The following is a 14,310-nucleotide window of genomic DNA, read 5'->3' as shown; positions in this document are numbered from 1 at the left end:
TGAGTAAGACAACCTGATAATCATACAATCAAATAACAATTCAATGTAAACAATATGACATTATAATGGCACAAAATCATAATGCAGTATACTTTTCAGGTCCTATATGATACAAAACGAATGATGTTTCAGACTGAATGACTTCAGTTTTTCATTAGATTATATATCATCAGGTAAATAAAAGAGGAGATGACTGTTTAAATATAATATATATTGGAATGTTATAAGTAGTTAATATGGCTTACATTTGTATAGATGAGTATTATGCAATTCCACAGTGCACGGTACAACAACATGAAATTATGCCGTAAAGATAATTAACTCGTTGCTGTAATTTTGCAGTACTTAATAAGTTAAATATCATGCAGTGATCATATTCATTCATCATTATAACTTTAATAACTTAGTTGTCCTTAAAGCATTATCCCTTTGAGCCCTGACCTCCTGAGGCTACTGTGCCCTTCTGCCCGAGCTCCTGGGTGATTCATGCCTTCTTTCATATCATTGTCAGAATCACACTCGATATCCCACTAAGGTTAGATCTAGTCCTTGTCATTACAACCAACTAATTCAAAAAGATCTTCAAAATAATCAGTAACACCCTGTGTAGTAAACAATGTTTTTCATATATGCGTTTTGTCCCAGGTGGGTCAGTTTTGGGATAGGGTCTAGCCCACCGGTGTATCAGTAGCTAGGCATACGGGCAATTTTACGTGCCATCGGTGCACCAGTGAGGGCTCAAAGGGTTAAACTCCCAATCTCTTTCTCTCTCTAATCTTTTTTTTTTCATCCTGAGGAGTATTGGCCATAAACAATTTGTTCTCTAAAGATCTTTGTCCAGCGCATCTCTCTCCAGCTGTGTCCCATTCTCACCTTGTTTCTTATCATCTGTCTCATCTTTCTCTGTTGATTTATACTTGGTCTTCAGCAGTACCTCTTTCCTTTGACATTTCATTTCAGTGCCTTTCTGATTATAGTAGCCCAACTTTCTCTAACAGTCCCTATGCAACCACAGCAAGTCAAATCACCTCAGACCCAAAATTCGTTTCAAGTATTCATTGATGAAAGTTGAGAGTTTTCTCTCTGCAACTTAGGCTAATTTCTAAGTTTCTGCTCCGCAAACGAAAGACGAAATTTCATGTTGTTTTCAATTGCCTCAGTTTTGTGCATTTACTCAACTCTCAAGACTTCCAGGCCTTTTGCAGCATAATATTGGCTCTTTCACATTCGAAAGCAATCTGTTCTTCATAGGCGGTTATTCCTCCTGTGTATGCTCTTCGATTGTTTCATCTTCTTGCCTCTATAGAAATTGGTGGAAGCAAGTGAAACTAAGCAATAACCATTATTAAAAGATCAATAATGTATTCTACAGTATGTTAATGTCAGTCCATTTTCATCAGAAATTCTGCTACAGCTCCAACTCAACAAAAGAGAAACTTTAAAAGTAAAAATTCTCTTTGATCTCTTTTTAAGGCACTTGAGTTCCCAAGTCAATGGCAGATAACCCATCTTGAAAGACATGAGAACAGAAAATTCAATACTTTCCAAGATGAAGTAATACATGTACAACAATTAAAACAAAAGGAAAAGATTTAGCTGTAAAGAATTAAAAATATTTAAAAAATTCTCCTTTGCAATCAAACCCTCTCTGAGTATTATAAGTAAGCCTGTGCACATTAAGCAGTGGGTGGCTGAGCTGCAAAATTATCCAAATCATCAGGCGTTTTGGAAGCTCCAGCTGTACCAGAAGTTGGCTGGGGGTCCATGCCCTGAGACCTCAGACGTCTGTTGCGAACAGCTCTCACAATGCACAGACCCACTTGAACCCCCCATAACAGAAAGGTAATCCATCCAGCAGCCTGAAGAGAGTTGGGGTTTAAAAAATAAAATCAATAGTTTGCAATATGAATGCTCCATGTGTCAATATATACATTGAGTATCCAAAGACAATTATTCTACAGGCACCATGACCAAGTCTATGTAGAAAAAAGAAAATAGCAACTGCACACAAAGACTATGAAAGAGGTTATGGCTATTCAGTTATGTGACCCAATACCATTTACAGTTAGGCACAGATATCACCAGAGAGGGTTTACAGTAACAGAGAGAAGTCACTCGCGGCGGCGCTCCTAAACAACAGTGCATTGTTTCGCGCATCGCCCCACGTGAAAACACTTTCACACAGTAGTCGCTGCCACAGCGATGCTCAGGGATGCTGTCATTTCATGAGAAAATGTAGTTCCATCTGTATTAGTTCACTGGGTTACTAGGTCTTCAGCAAAGAAGAGGATCTGTGAATTCTACCGCACATTTTACGCAACTCCCGTGCCTCCCTCGGCCATAAACTGTAAGACTTTGGCTTAAGTTAACATACATTCTAATAAACAAATAGATGCAGATACATTATTTCATCACTATAGATCTGAAAAAAAAATATCACCGTATAATTAAAAGCATAATCAATTTAATTTTCACCAAAACTACTCGTTCTCCAGTAACCCTCTGTCCTCTCTCTCCCTCTGTCTGTCTGTCTGCCCGTCTCTCTTTCTCATCTCTCTTTTTCACCCCTCTTTCACTCTCTCCCTCTCTCTCTTTCTCCCCCAGTCTCGCTCTATCTAGCTATCTGTCTATCTGTCGGTCTGTCTCTCTCTCTGTCTCTTTCTCTCTCTCTCTCTTTCTCCCCCTCTCTCGCTCTGTCTTTCTGTCAATCTCTCTATCTCTCTCACACACACACACATATACACACACAAACACACATACTGGTGCCTTTCCTAGAGGGTTCTCAATCTTATAAATATGATTAATTACCAAGTGTCATTTGGGGGAAATTCGCATGGCTCCCTGCCTTCGTCCTCCCTCTATCATTACAGAGTTACACTTTAAATAAATACTAAACCAAACAACAACAAAAACCAATCTCGAAAACGCATGAAGAGAGTGTTGTTAAATACTTGCAATTTCAGATCATGGGAAAGCATATGAAGTAATAATGATAGAGCTATCACATAAGGAGTTCCACAGGATCTCCAACACGTTCCTCCATCTCCCATCCCAACCCGCCCCCCCCTCCCAACTGAAAAACATTGATTAAAGGCACAAAAAAGGATAAATTTTCAATTACCAAGCACTCTCAGGCAAAATTTGGTGGCCATTTTCTCGCTAATTTTACCTCTGAAACCAGGCGACCCTGGCCTTCTTCAATCGCAAATATTTTGACTTCTATTCAACATAGATGGACATTTCTTTCACCAAAAGGAAGGCAAGTGAATGATTTTAAGATGATACCGATAACCCCATATGCCCAAAATTGACGAGCGCCTAATTTCACCACGTCGTGACACATATCTTTCACTAGTAGAATGCAAGCTCAATTTGGGCATTTAGACTGAAAACAAAAAGCAATTGATAGCTGATACAGCAAAGTTGATTTGGACTTAAATTGGTGCAGTTTATAGCAAAACACCATTGACACTTCGTGCTAACCGGGGCCATGCTTGTCTGCGATCAACGAAAATGCCTTGAACAATGGACGCAGTTTGTTTTGTTTACCGTGGGTTTCTCCACGATCAGCTGGTGACCTAGATACGCGCATCCGGGCGAAGTGTCAGCTCTCTAGAATAACTGTAAACTCTCTGATAATACTACCATGGAAAAATTGAAATAATGGATAGCTCGTACATTTTTGCCATTCCCCGACAGATATTGATATCTTTAATTTTTCGTTATATATCGCTTTACCCATATAACAGATGCGTTGAATACATTTGTCAATCTCCAAAATGTTTGAGTTATCCGTATCTGATTGTATTTAGTACTTAAGTCCATATTGGCAGACCATAGGGTGACCCATAAGAACAGCCATGATAAGGTCAGAGCATAATTTGGTTGAACAACCAGTCAGTTCAGCAGGAACCACAACGTAAAAACCATTTTTTCCCAGTGTCCAGAGAAATCATTGTAGTAACTATCAATGGAGAGATTTATAACAGCCACTCAAAATGTCATGTACTGAGAGTGGCAGCCCTTAGATATGCGTATAGGGTCAAGTGGAGGAATGTTCGTTTGACTTTTGCCAAATATAGTACGTGCAGGCCTACTGCCAATGTAGAGCAGGGCTGTCTACCTCAAAGTTCTCATTTCAGGTAGATTCAGGGCCAGTTTCAGGTAGTTTGGCCCAAAATCAGGTAGTGCAAAGACAAAGAAGGAAAAAAAAAAGATGATCGTTGTCCCATCGAACGCGCTTGCTTTCCGTGATATTGGGTAATTATATTTTGAAAACTTGTTTGTGCATGCCCGTGTGTCTGTGTGTGCATGCTCTCAAAAGTGTTTATATATGTGGGGAGTGGAAGGGGGTGTTTGGGAGTGCACAAGTTAAGATGAACAGAGTGTATGAAATGAGGCGAGTTTTTTTTATTTTTTTAAAAAGCAATTATGGAGCATCATTTTTTTGGGGTTGTTTTTTTTTGGTAAGTGTTTTACGGCGCTCACAACTGCATAAGGTCATATGAGCGCGCGGGACACACCTAATATTTTTAGTTGGTAGGAAATTTGGAATTTTGCCCGGGTGTCGGCCGAAGCCTACTCTTATCGATTTTAGACCACCAAGGGATCTTTAACATGTGCAACTTGCACACAGGCCCTCCGAGATTTTTCGCCCTTGTCCGAGAAGGCTAGGTGTAGATCTTTCCTACCAGAAGATCAGGGGTGTGGCAGAAAGACAGCTGTAAGAAGAAGTCAAGGAGTAGCAGTAGAAAGAGTCAGGAGCCCAGAGGAGGGGGCAAAGGAGGTGAGGGGGTGGGAACAGAAAGAGGAGACAAAAGCAGGCCACAGAATATTGCTAGAGAGCAGGAAAGGAGGTGAAAGGAGACAATTTTAGAGAAGAAAATTTTTCGGTTGCTACCCGGATTCGAACCCGGGACCTTTTGAATGAGAGGCCAACACCTTAACGTCTAGGCCACGAGAGCCACCCTGGAGCATCGTTCAAGGCACCTATCATTTAGTATTGAATCTGGAATTGAGTATTGAGTGTCAAACTGACTTCAAAACCGTTAGCCCAGACCAATAGAAACTATATTAGAATTAAAACATTTTTCCTGACACTAGCATAAGACACTGATAAGTCCTTCGTGACTTAGGTATGACAGACAATTAATTTTAACTAGTTTTACCCTATAAATACAAAATAATCCTGATCTGGGCCTGAGGAAAGGCAAGAAGAAAATCAACTGCCAAAACCATGTTTGGTTTCAGCAATCACGTATTTTAAAAAGCATGCAAGACAAAACTTATAAAACCTTTATAGTTCGGCTTACGGCAGAGCAAAAAGTGAAAATAAAAGAGAGCCTGTACTGAGAGCCGGAGCTGGAAGGACTGTGAGAGCGTGGGATGTAGTGATGCTGAAAACCTGGCGAACAGTGAATCACTGCATCATGGACTAAGTATTTTTTTTTTTTTCAAAATGCTAAATTACAGTACCAGTTTTTAATCAGCAACAAGCCATCATGATGCATAGGCATCCAACATAAAGCTTTCCGAGGGTTGAAAATGGCATTTCCTCATTGCCACTATTCAATTTGTCATCACTGACAAATCATCAAGCCTGTGCTCTAATGTCAAAACCATTTCCACTTATAGTTTTTATTTTAGCATCAGTTTCTTGCACAGAGGCTTTATCCTGCTGCCGTAGACTTTATTGCATCAAACACCTCCCCTCAATTCTGAAGCCCTGAAACACTCCTACTTTGAATGAACTTCGATTACTGCAACAACCACCGGCCGGTCCCTTACTCATACGATGTCAACGCGCACAGGTTCACTGACCGGTCACGATGACGGGCCCAACAATCTAGAAATCGGAGTACGCTTGTTTTCTTTCTCTTCCTTTTATTGTCATTATGGTGACATCAGTGAGAATATCGATTTAATTTGTATGGCGACACTGTGTTTTTTTTATGCACAAACTGCACGTTACAAATCATTATTAACTGTAAATCTAACATCTAACATTAACAAACTATCATCGGACAATTCTGAGCGGTAAAGGAAGCGAAAGTAGATTTTGATTTTCCCAATGGAGTCTCAGTATATTACACCACATTTTTGCCTGCCCCCATAGCAGCTTATTCGCGTGAAACGTACTCTCGGACTGGGGAGAACCGAACGTAACATCACAAACGCAACCGGTAAAAATATTATGAACTCAGTAGCCATTTCAGATTTGGTTTCAAGGACTTTGAGCATTTTCTCGGGTCTCAGCTATTTTTTTTCCAGATTCCCGCAGTCCTCCTGCATAGAATCCTCATTTGGTACTGACCATTCTGTAGACCAAGACATATTTTAGAATAATTTGTTTCGATATCGATTTTCTTTCTACATTCACAATTCTGTTTTCAAGATAAATGAATTAAATGCACAGATTTTCCAGCCGTAGCGAAAACCCGAAGATAGACAGAAAGAAAGAATGAATGAAAGGAAAGAGGAAGATTATCTATCGTGAGTAGACAGATTTTAGCCGATATGCACGTGAAAAACTATTGCAGACCGAATGGCACAGATAGACAACGGTTGAGTGTACGAAATGCGCAATCTGTCAATTTCTAATACAACCTATTGCCGAGAGTTGCAGTATATCTGACAAGTTATGGTGGCAAGTGCTTCTCTCTCTCCCTCTCTCTCTCTCTCTAACGCAAGGAGGTGATATGATGATGTGGCAAGTACGGAACTTTCAGAATGTACAGATTTCCGCAAAAACAAAGAAGAATGGAAACACAGCAGAATGTGGTTTTTTTTCTTCTTTCGGCACCAATTGCAAATCCGGTAGTTTTGACACTTTATCCGTATGGCGATAGAACACACCCAAAATAGGTATCTACCGGAAAAAATGGCAAATTTAGGCAGCCCTGGTAGAGTACAATAATAGTCATGAAGGCACAACAAAGCGACTGGTAACACACAGGGTTGTCATGTTCAGATTAAGTGACAAGCCTGAAATGTTAAATATTTTTGTTGTGTGGTGTGGGCAACCATGTATGGTAATCTAGCCTACACTGGATAAGTTGGAACCGGGTTTGCTTACTGTATTTCTCAAGACAATGAACAAACATTAAGTAATGAACTGAAAATAACAGAATGCACACACTGTTTCACTAACGAACACTTGAAAGGTTCTGCAAATATGATACACAAGTCAGAAAGATAACTACAACGGAAGCCTCCTGATAATGCGTGCAAAAGTCACAAAATGAGGCAAGACATGAATCTCAAAGAAATCTGACAGTAAATTGAGAGAGGAAAACCCCCCCAGCCCACTTTCTACTCGTGTACAACATGTGGAAAAGACCCATACCAATAATCTCCATAACCTACAAATGGCATATATATATATATATATATATATATATATATCTCAAACAGGCATGCCCTTTTCTATGCCTCACCACTGTCGGTGTGGAGTTGCATAATAGCAATATCTGACCTGTGTACATTCATAAATATGTTTTAGATATTAAATTATAAACACTCATTTAATCTGCATTATAAAGGGTACTGATGTGACTTATACTTTTACATTTGGTAAAAATGATTATGTGATTTCTTACCTCTGACACTTTTGGAAAGGAGTAGAAATGAGAGTATGTATAGTCTGTGTTAGATACTTTATTCCAGTCCATATAGACACCATCAGAGCAGCTGTGGAAAAAAAATCAGTATATGTATCACCAAATCCACTAATAATAATAACAAAAATACACTTATATAGTGCTCTATCCAATACGAGTATAAGCTCTGAGCGCTTTACTTTACATATCAATCACATGATCACTGAGCGATTAACACAAAATAAAATATTTCAGAGTAACAAGAAAAACCAGATCAACCACATAAAGAAGAACATTTACAGCCATACATTAATTATATAGGCCTACATGTAAGGACATGTTATTGATAAAAATAGACGGTAACATAAATGATGACACTATAAGGGGGGTGTGGGTGTTGAGAAGTGGTGGGGGGAGGCAATTACAACGAATTATAGGAGATTTCCAGGTTGAGAACCATAGATATGGGGTACATAGAAGCGGAACCAATAAATTGGCAAAAAGATATTATTAATCCGAATACAGGTAAAAGAGGCTAAAACAGCACCTGGACATGGATGGCTGGTGCCTCTATAAATAAATCATTGATGGTCTGGTCTGGTAAGGACAGCACTAAAACCAAAACATATCAGCACTTGCTACTAAGTTTATGAATCTCATGGAACTCCTGCTGAGAGAAAACATCTCTACAAAATAACAGCATGAACCATTTAAACATTTCACTGCAAAAATTACAAAAATAATGGACCAAAATTGAAATATGAGCTAAGACATCTTCAAAAAAGCGAGTTATAGCTGTCTTTAGACTTTCCGTGTTTTATCTTGTGAAAAACAAAGGACACCTGACTTCCTTTCTCAGAGTTTAAAAGACATTTTGAAATTCTCATTTGAAGGGATAACAGTGAAAGACAACCACCAAATCACCACTATTGGAGTAAGGTAAAAAGAGGCACTGATAACCAATTGAATTTGCTGATCATTCAATGACCTTACCCTTTGTTTATGGAATCATTTTCCATGCTTGGACAGAATTTAATTTTGGTCAGTCAGAATAGATTCGAGTGGCGGGTCACTTAAATGATTGGCTACTTTCTTCTCAACAATTTTTATTCTTCATGAAAAAAACGAAAATTATTTAACGAATCAGATTATGTAAACTGCTGGAACAAAACATGTTAATCAAATTGTATCTCATTCCAGATAATACAAACCAGGTAAAAAACAAACAGCACAAAAAATATGTCAAATTTGAGAATCACCAAATTAGTAAACCTATAAATTACTGAGAAACTATTTTTTATGTGCCACTTCGAAAATAAACATTAAATTCTTAATGAATATGTTAATTGTCACTCTTCATTGTTAAAAAAAAGTAATTTGCAAAGTTATAGCTGTTTTAGTGAAAAAATCAACTGGGCAATGAAATTGTTAAAACACAGCCACAAACTAAAACAAAGCACAGTTCTAAACACCATCCGTCTGATTCAAACTATTGACAAACCAATTGAATCCCCCCAATAATACTAGTCATACTCTGAAGGAACTGAGTCGTTTTCAGTGTTAAACACATTGCATTCTCATTGGTCCATGCCACTGGGCACAGGTAACTTGGAGACAACAGGTAAAATTTACAACAAATAAATGACAACTTGAAGGATCCAAAAAGGGAGATTCGTATCAAAACAACATGATAACGATGAAACATAACCTATGAGTAAATTTTTAAAAAATAAGAACTTTCTTCTTTGGTAACACATACGATTTTAATTTCGAGCCTAGTTTTTGGCCTTCAAGCAATCCGTCACACATTTCTTTGAGGCCAACACTGATGACACAGCTGCTCACAAACATCAACATTGCTATCAATGTGTTGACAAGCAGAAATGGCATAGACCACATTTGAAACCTGAAGGAAGATAGGCAACAGTAAACTGTAGTAAACAGCTACCAAGCTTTCAGAGTGAATAACATACACACACATACAGATAAAAATATCCTATACACATCTTCATCACATCATAAGTTTATTTTTTATTCTATTCATGCTGAAAAATAAACTTTGAAAGTACCGTCTTAAAAAAGACCTTGGCCCTCTTTCTTTTCACTTCATATCAACAAAAGTTAAGATTAGCAACCTAAAAACAAATCCTTGTAATTTTTATTAACACAAAGAATAAGAATACTGGATTTTTTTCAAACAATGGCCAAAAACTTCTTGTTCTACATTTTAAAGTACACAAGTTTTATCATACCTCAGTTATACAGAAACAAAACCAAAAATTGAACTACTTATATATGTATGTATTCTTATTTCTGAGCCTACATTGTTGACATGTCATAAGAAATTTTAAGACTCATCTGAAAGTCCTCACAGATTTTTGATTTTCGTGATTCAACTGCCAAGTCTCTCACAACACAAAAAAATACAATGAATGCTCAAACTCAATCTCAAAGAAGTGATTAGACTGTTTTGTGTCTTGTTTTATAAAAAATATTGTCACATTTGGACTTTGATACTCCGCCGAGCACAAAATTCAAGTGCTGGGATTCAAGAACCAAATAGAGATATCAACTGAGATAAAAAATTTGTTAACAGATAAAGAAAAATCCATTAAAAAACAAAGACGGGAGATTTTTAGAAAATAGATCATCTTACAATTTAAGAAGTAAAAGTAAAAAGGAAATATGACAATAAAATGTGTAATCTATACTTACCCCACATTTGGGTCTTTGGATTTAAAGGCTGCATATGCGTGATAAATAGCCATTCCTAGACTATAGAGTATACAAGTAAATACTGCTGAAAATACTGGAAAATTGCAGGCTGCAGGGTTGTTCAGCTCATAAACAGCAAAAGTGGCATTCTTCCAATGCCATTTCGTGTACAGTATGCAGTGGTTGTCAAACTCAACCTGTGGAAATGAAATTAGACCATATATTAGGCAACAGATCATGCCTATATGCAAAACTTTCCCTTCCCAGGGAGAACGAAAAGGGAAGCCAAAAACGTCCTTTCGGTCAAAATCCGTGCTCACAACTTTAGGTTTGTAGGGGGGAAGATCAGTGTACCTTGCATCCAAAAAGGGAGAAATTCTATTTCGATGAGTACGAGGTTCCAGTGAAACCTGTCAGATGAGCAAGAGTATTTTTAGATCAACAATGCAATGGAAGAACTGCTGCCATAAATAAGTCAGGTTTAAATACCATAATTTGAAGCAAACAATCACAGTTGTGCCCCATTTTGAGTTCCCTAGTCAAATGTACAGTAGTCTTAAAAGAGAGACAATTCATATTTCTCCATGCCACTGTAAATATGTAGGAGATGAGACGAGCCATCATACTGCAAACATTTATAAGTGACTATGCAAGGGCAGTGTTCAACAACAGATGCATAAGTCAAAATAATTCTCTCAATGATTCCCAGCCTTGTGAGAGAGATGTCAACTTGCCCCCACAATTTTGAAAAGAGTGTGACAATCAAAGTGTCAAAATCACTGCAATACCAAACCAAATTAAAATTATGCCTTGTTTTATATTAAGTTTTTTTTATGTGACTGAATAAAAGCACACATAGAAGCATAGTGACAGAAAGTTTTTTGAATTTGAATAGGAGTCTTTTACTATATGAATCATTTATCAAATTAATTAATCATGTGATGCTCATAAATGCATGTCAAATTAATCGATGATACTGCGAGTTAAACTCAAGAAGAAAAACAAACACAAAACAAGAACCCAGAAAAAAATGCCATAGTGCCATCATGTTCTAGATCTATCTCTCACTACTTACCACAGTAACTCCCAAAGGTACTGCCACAACAAATCCACAAAGGAATATCACAAAGTAGACGAGAGACTGGACAAGAACTTGAATATCATAGGCCATTTTCCTCAAGAAGCTCTCACAAGTCAATTTTGCTGAAAAGACCAAATAAAAATGAAGCATTTATGAGGACAAGGAATGAATAATCTTACTTTACTTTACTTTTCCAGCGGCCATTTGTGTTCTAGCCCTTCGGCCTGTGGAATTAATAATCAAAATTAAACGTGCTTTTTCAAATACCTAGTGCACATGCAGTGGAGAAAGTTTCATTATACAGTGGAATCCTGTTATAACAAGAGGGAGAGGACTGCTACGAAATGTCCGTTATAGCAGGATTCTCATTATAAGGGACCCAGTAATAAATTCAAAGGAAATAATAAAGTAGGCCTAATCTATAAGTCATAATAATGAGTTCGGTGTTCTGTTTTGCTCCTGATGATAATTTTGCCCAACATGACTTCTTGGTGTCTTACTTGATTAAAAATAGAATCAGCTTTCTTCCTCTAAAATAATAATAATAATAATAATAATAATAATAATAATAATAAATAGCATTTGTTTTGTATAGCGCATATATCCCTGCTCAACAGCAGGCTCTATGCGCTTTACACTATATTATTACCCTAGCAGACCATAGAACACTCCGAAACATTCCCAGCTTCCCGGGAAGCATACAGTGCAAGCAGCTGATGAAGCGCTGAAACACTAACAAACTGACAAGATCTTTCGCTGTTTATAGCCGGGTACCCATTCCCACCTGGGTGAAGTGAGGAAAATTTTCTTGAGCTAGCAATGTTGACAGCTCAGCAATAGCGATCAGAAAGAAAGCTTTCAAGGCTGTGTTGTCCCCCACCCCACCACACCCTGTCGCACATTCGCTTCATCCATCACAGCACTGTGACCTCTCCATCCCCGCATCGGAGAAGTGAGAGGCATGGTAGGCCTAGATAATCTAGACTAGGGTGGCCTATCATGTGATGCGTTCTGCTTCACAAATGCTTGTCTGCACATGCAACACCCTCCTCACTCATTCGCTTCAGCCTTCATTGTTGGCACATGTGGGCTCTCCCATTCTTTTTCTTTGTTTCACTTGATCACCAACAAGTTTCTCAACAGGCCAGGTTTTACATATATGTACAAATGGTCTATGTGCTCTGCACAGCAGCAGCAATATTCCGTTATAACCGACTCGCATGTTTTTCTGATTGCGCTATAATTTTATTTACAAAGACAAAGAAGGGAAAAAAACCACAGGGTTTTAGAATAGTGTCTTTATAACAGACTCCTTGTTATTTTAGGACTCGTTATAAGTGGACGCCTCAGTATCTCTTTCTGATATATGGAGGATGGCTAGGTTTTCCTCCAAACAAACGAGGCAGTCCTCCAAAATCGAAGACGCTTGACTTTCAAAGTCAAAATTGAGTGCACTTTGATATATAGCCACAGAATTTATAAGGCTATCATGTGCCAATAGGTCTATAAGATATTGCGGTTTAGATCATTTGTGCACAGAAAGGGACAGGCTATGGACTTCTAGGTCAAATTTCAAGAAAAAGGGACAACAACAAAATCTAGCCTTCATTGCATTGGTTTCTGAAGTTGGCATTTCCAATTCATTATTAAACCCATCCCACCCAAGCTTTGTAATCTTAAGTTGTAGCATATTTCTGTCAGACATTGACGCAAATAAATAAAATATATGCACTTTATGCCCGTTTTCCCTTGACAGATATCAATATAATGCCAAGGTGACCAACTTACTAAACTTTAAGCCAACTGAGGTGCCTTTGCCTTTATCATCATGGGATTTTAAAAGTTTTATATGAACTGCACAAGGCACATGATCAGAGGTTGCTTAATTTTTTGTAGCTTCATACTCTGTAAAGAAAACTGATTGCATTGCAATGTAAAATCTTATCTAGCAGAAACTAGTCCGATCAGGCCTTGCATACAATTAAATGCAGAGCGGAAAAAGATTTGTCGCAAGAAACACCTGCGCAAAAACTCATTACAGCCCGTCTTTACTATTTCAGATAGTTTGTTAAATCGATAATATACAAATCCGATCCATTCCAGAAAGGAAGGCTTACCCAAGTGACTGCACTGCCAACATTATGATAGCCTTGACTCTATAGCTTCTAGATCTATATAGGCCTCAGGAGCGGTCATGAATGAGAAATGCCACTCCCCCTTTTTATTTTTGGTAGAACTTTTTCAACAATATAATACACAGAATCTCCAGACTTTGTCACTGAAGCAATCTCAAGCAACAGAACTTAACTGTTGAATGCAACAAACCAACTCCATAAGAAGCTTCCAGTGAAAACAGAGAGAAAGAAATAAACTTTACAGCACGCTGAAACCAAGGCCACTGTGCAAATAGGATACTCATCCGCAGTCCGCAGCACACACTAATTGCCATTGTGGCGTACAGAGGCCTCCTAATAGGACGTTGAAAGTAAAAGAACCGATTTCCCAGCAACATACGATCTCACTTGTATTGGCAGCCACAATAAACAATTTGCATGTTGCTTCATTTCCTTATAAATAAAAACTGATAAAAACAGAAAATCACTTGCATTGCACTCTGTGACGAGTTTCTTCCCAAGCGGGCACACCGCACAGAACCACACAAGCACCAGGTCTATTATTTCTTCCGTGTTCTTGGCCCACAGCGGATTATTTGGCAAGTGTCATTGCTATTCCCAAACCGCTGCGTATAATGTTTAACGAATCCACCCAGAGAGGGTTTACACTACATACAAGGAGATTTAAAAGTAATGGAGGATGCTCTGTGGGCGGCACCGCACGCCTGATAGGAGCCCCCTCTCGCGGCGGAACCGTGGGCTACATGCGCTGCGCGATTGCCCGACTAAGGCACTGAAATCT

General features: G+C 38.3%; 1 protein-coding gene across 3 annotated transcripts; it reads right to left on the bottom strand.

The window, feature by feature from the left end:
* Positions 1 to 777: 777 nt before the first annotated feature.
* LOC101855799 (transmembrane protein 179B) lies at positions 778 to 14,180 on the bottom strand. 3 transcript variants are annotated; one of them, XM_035970405.1, is made up of 6 exons: positions 14,001 to 14,180; positions 11,389 to 11,516; positions 10,314 to 10,510; positions 9,358 to 9,504; positions 7,599 to 7,689; positions 778 to 1,859 (listed from the first exon to the last, which is right to left on the bottom strand). In XM_035970405.1, exons 2-6 carry the CDS (start codon positions 11,482 to 11,484, stop codon positions 1,677 to 1,679), a joined length of 714 nt encoding a protein of 237 aa, XP_035826298.1. In that variant the 5' UTR covers positions 11,485 to 11,516; positions 14,001 to 14,180; the 3' UTR covers positions 778 to 1,676. The 3 variants fall into 3 exon arrangements, with proteins under 3 accessions (XP_035826298.1, XP_005100950.1, XP_005100949.1); XM_005100893.3 differs by lacking the exon at positions 14,001 to 14,180 and adding an exon at positions 13,703 to 13,972; XM_005100892.3 differs by lacking the exon at positions 14,001 to 14,180 and adding an exon at positions 13,512 to 13,693.
* Positions 14,181 to 14,310: the final 130 nt, after the last annotated feature.

This window comes from Aplysia californica, unplaced genomic scaffold (genome assembly GCF_000002075.1).
Source record: "Aplysia californica isolate F4 #8 unplaced genomic scaffold, AplCal3.0 scaffold00264, whole genome shotgun sequence".
Taxonomy (NCBI): domain Eukaryota; kingdom Metazoa; phylum Mollusca; class Gastropoda; order Aplysiida; family Aplysiidae; genus Aplysia; species Aplysia californica.
The sequence above is the reverse complement of the archived record's forward strand: the minus strand, read 5'-3'. Positions and strand labels throughout refer to the sequence as shown.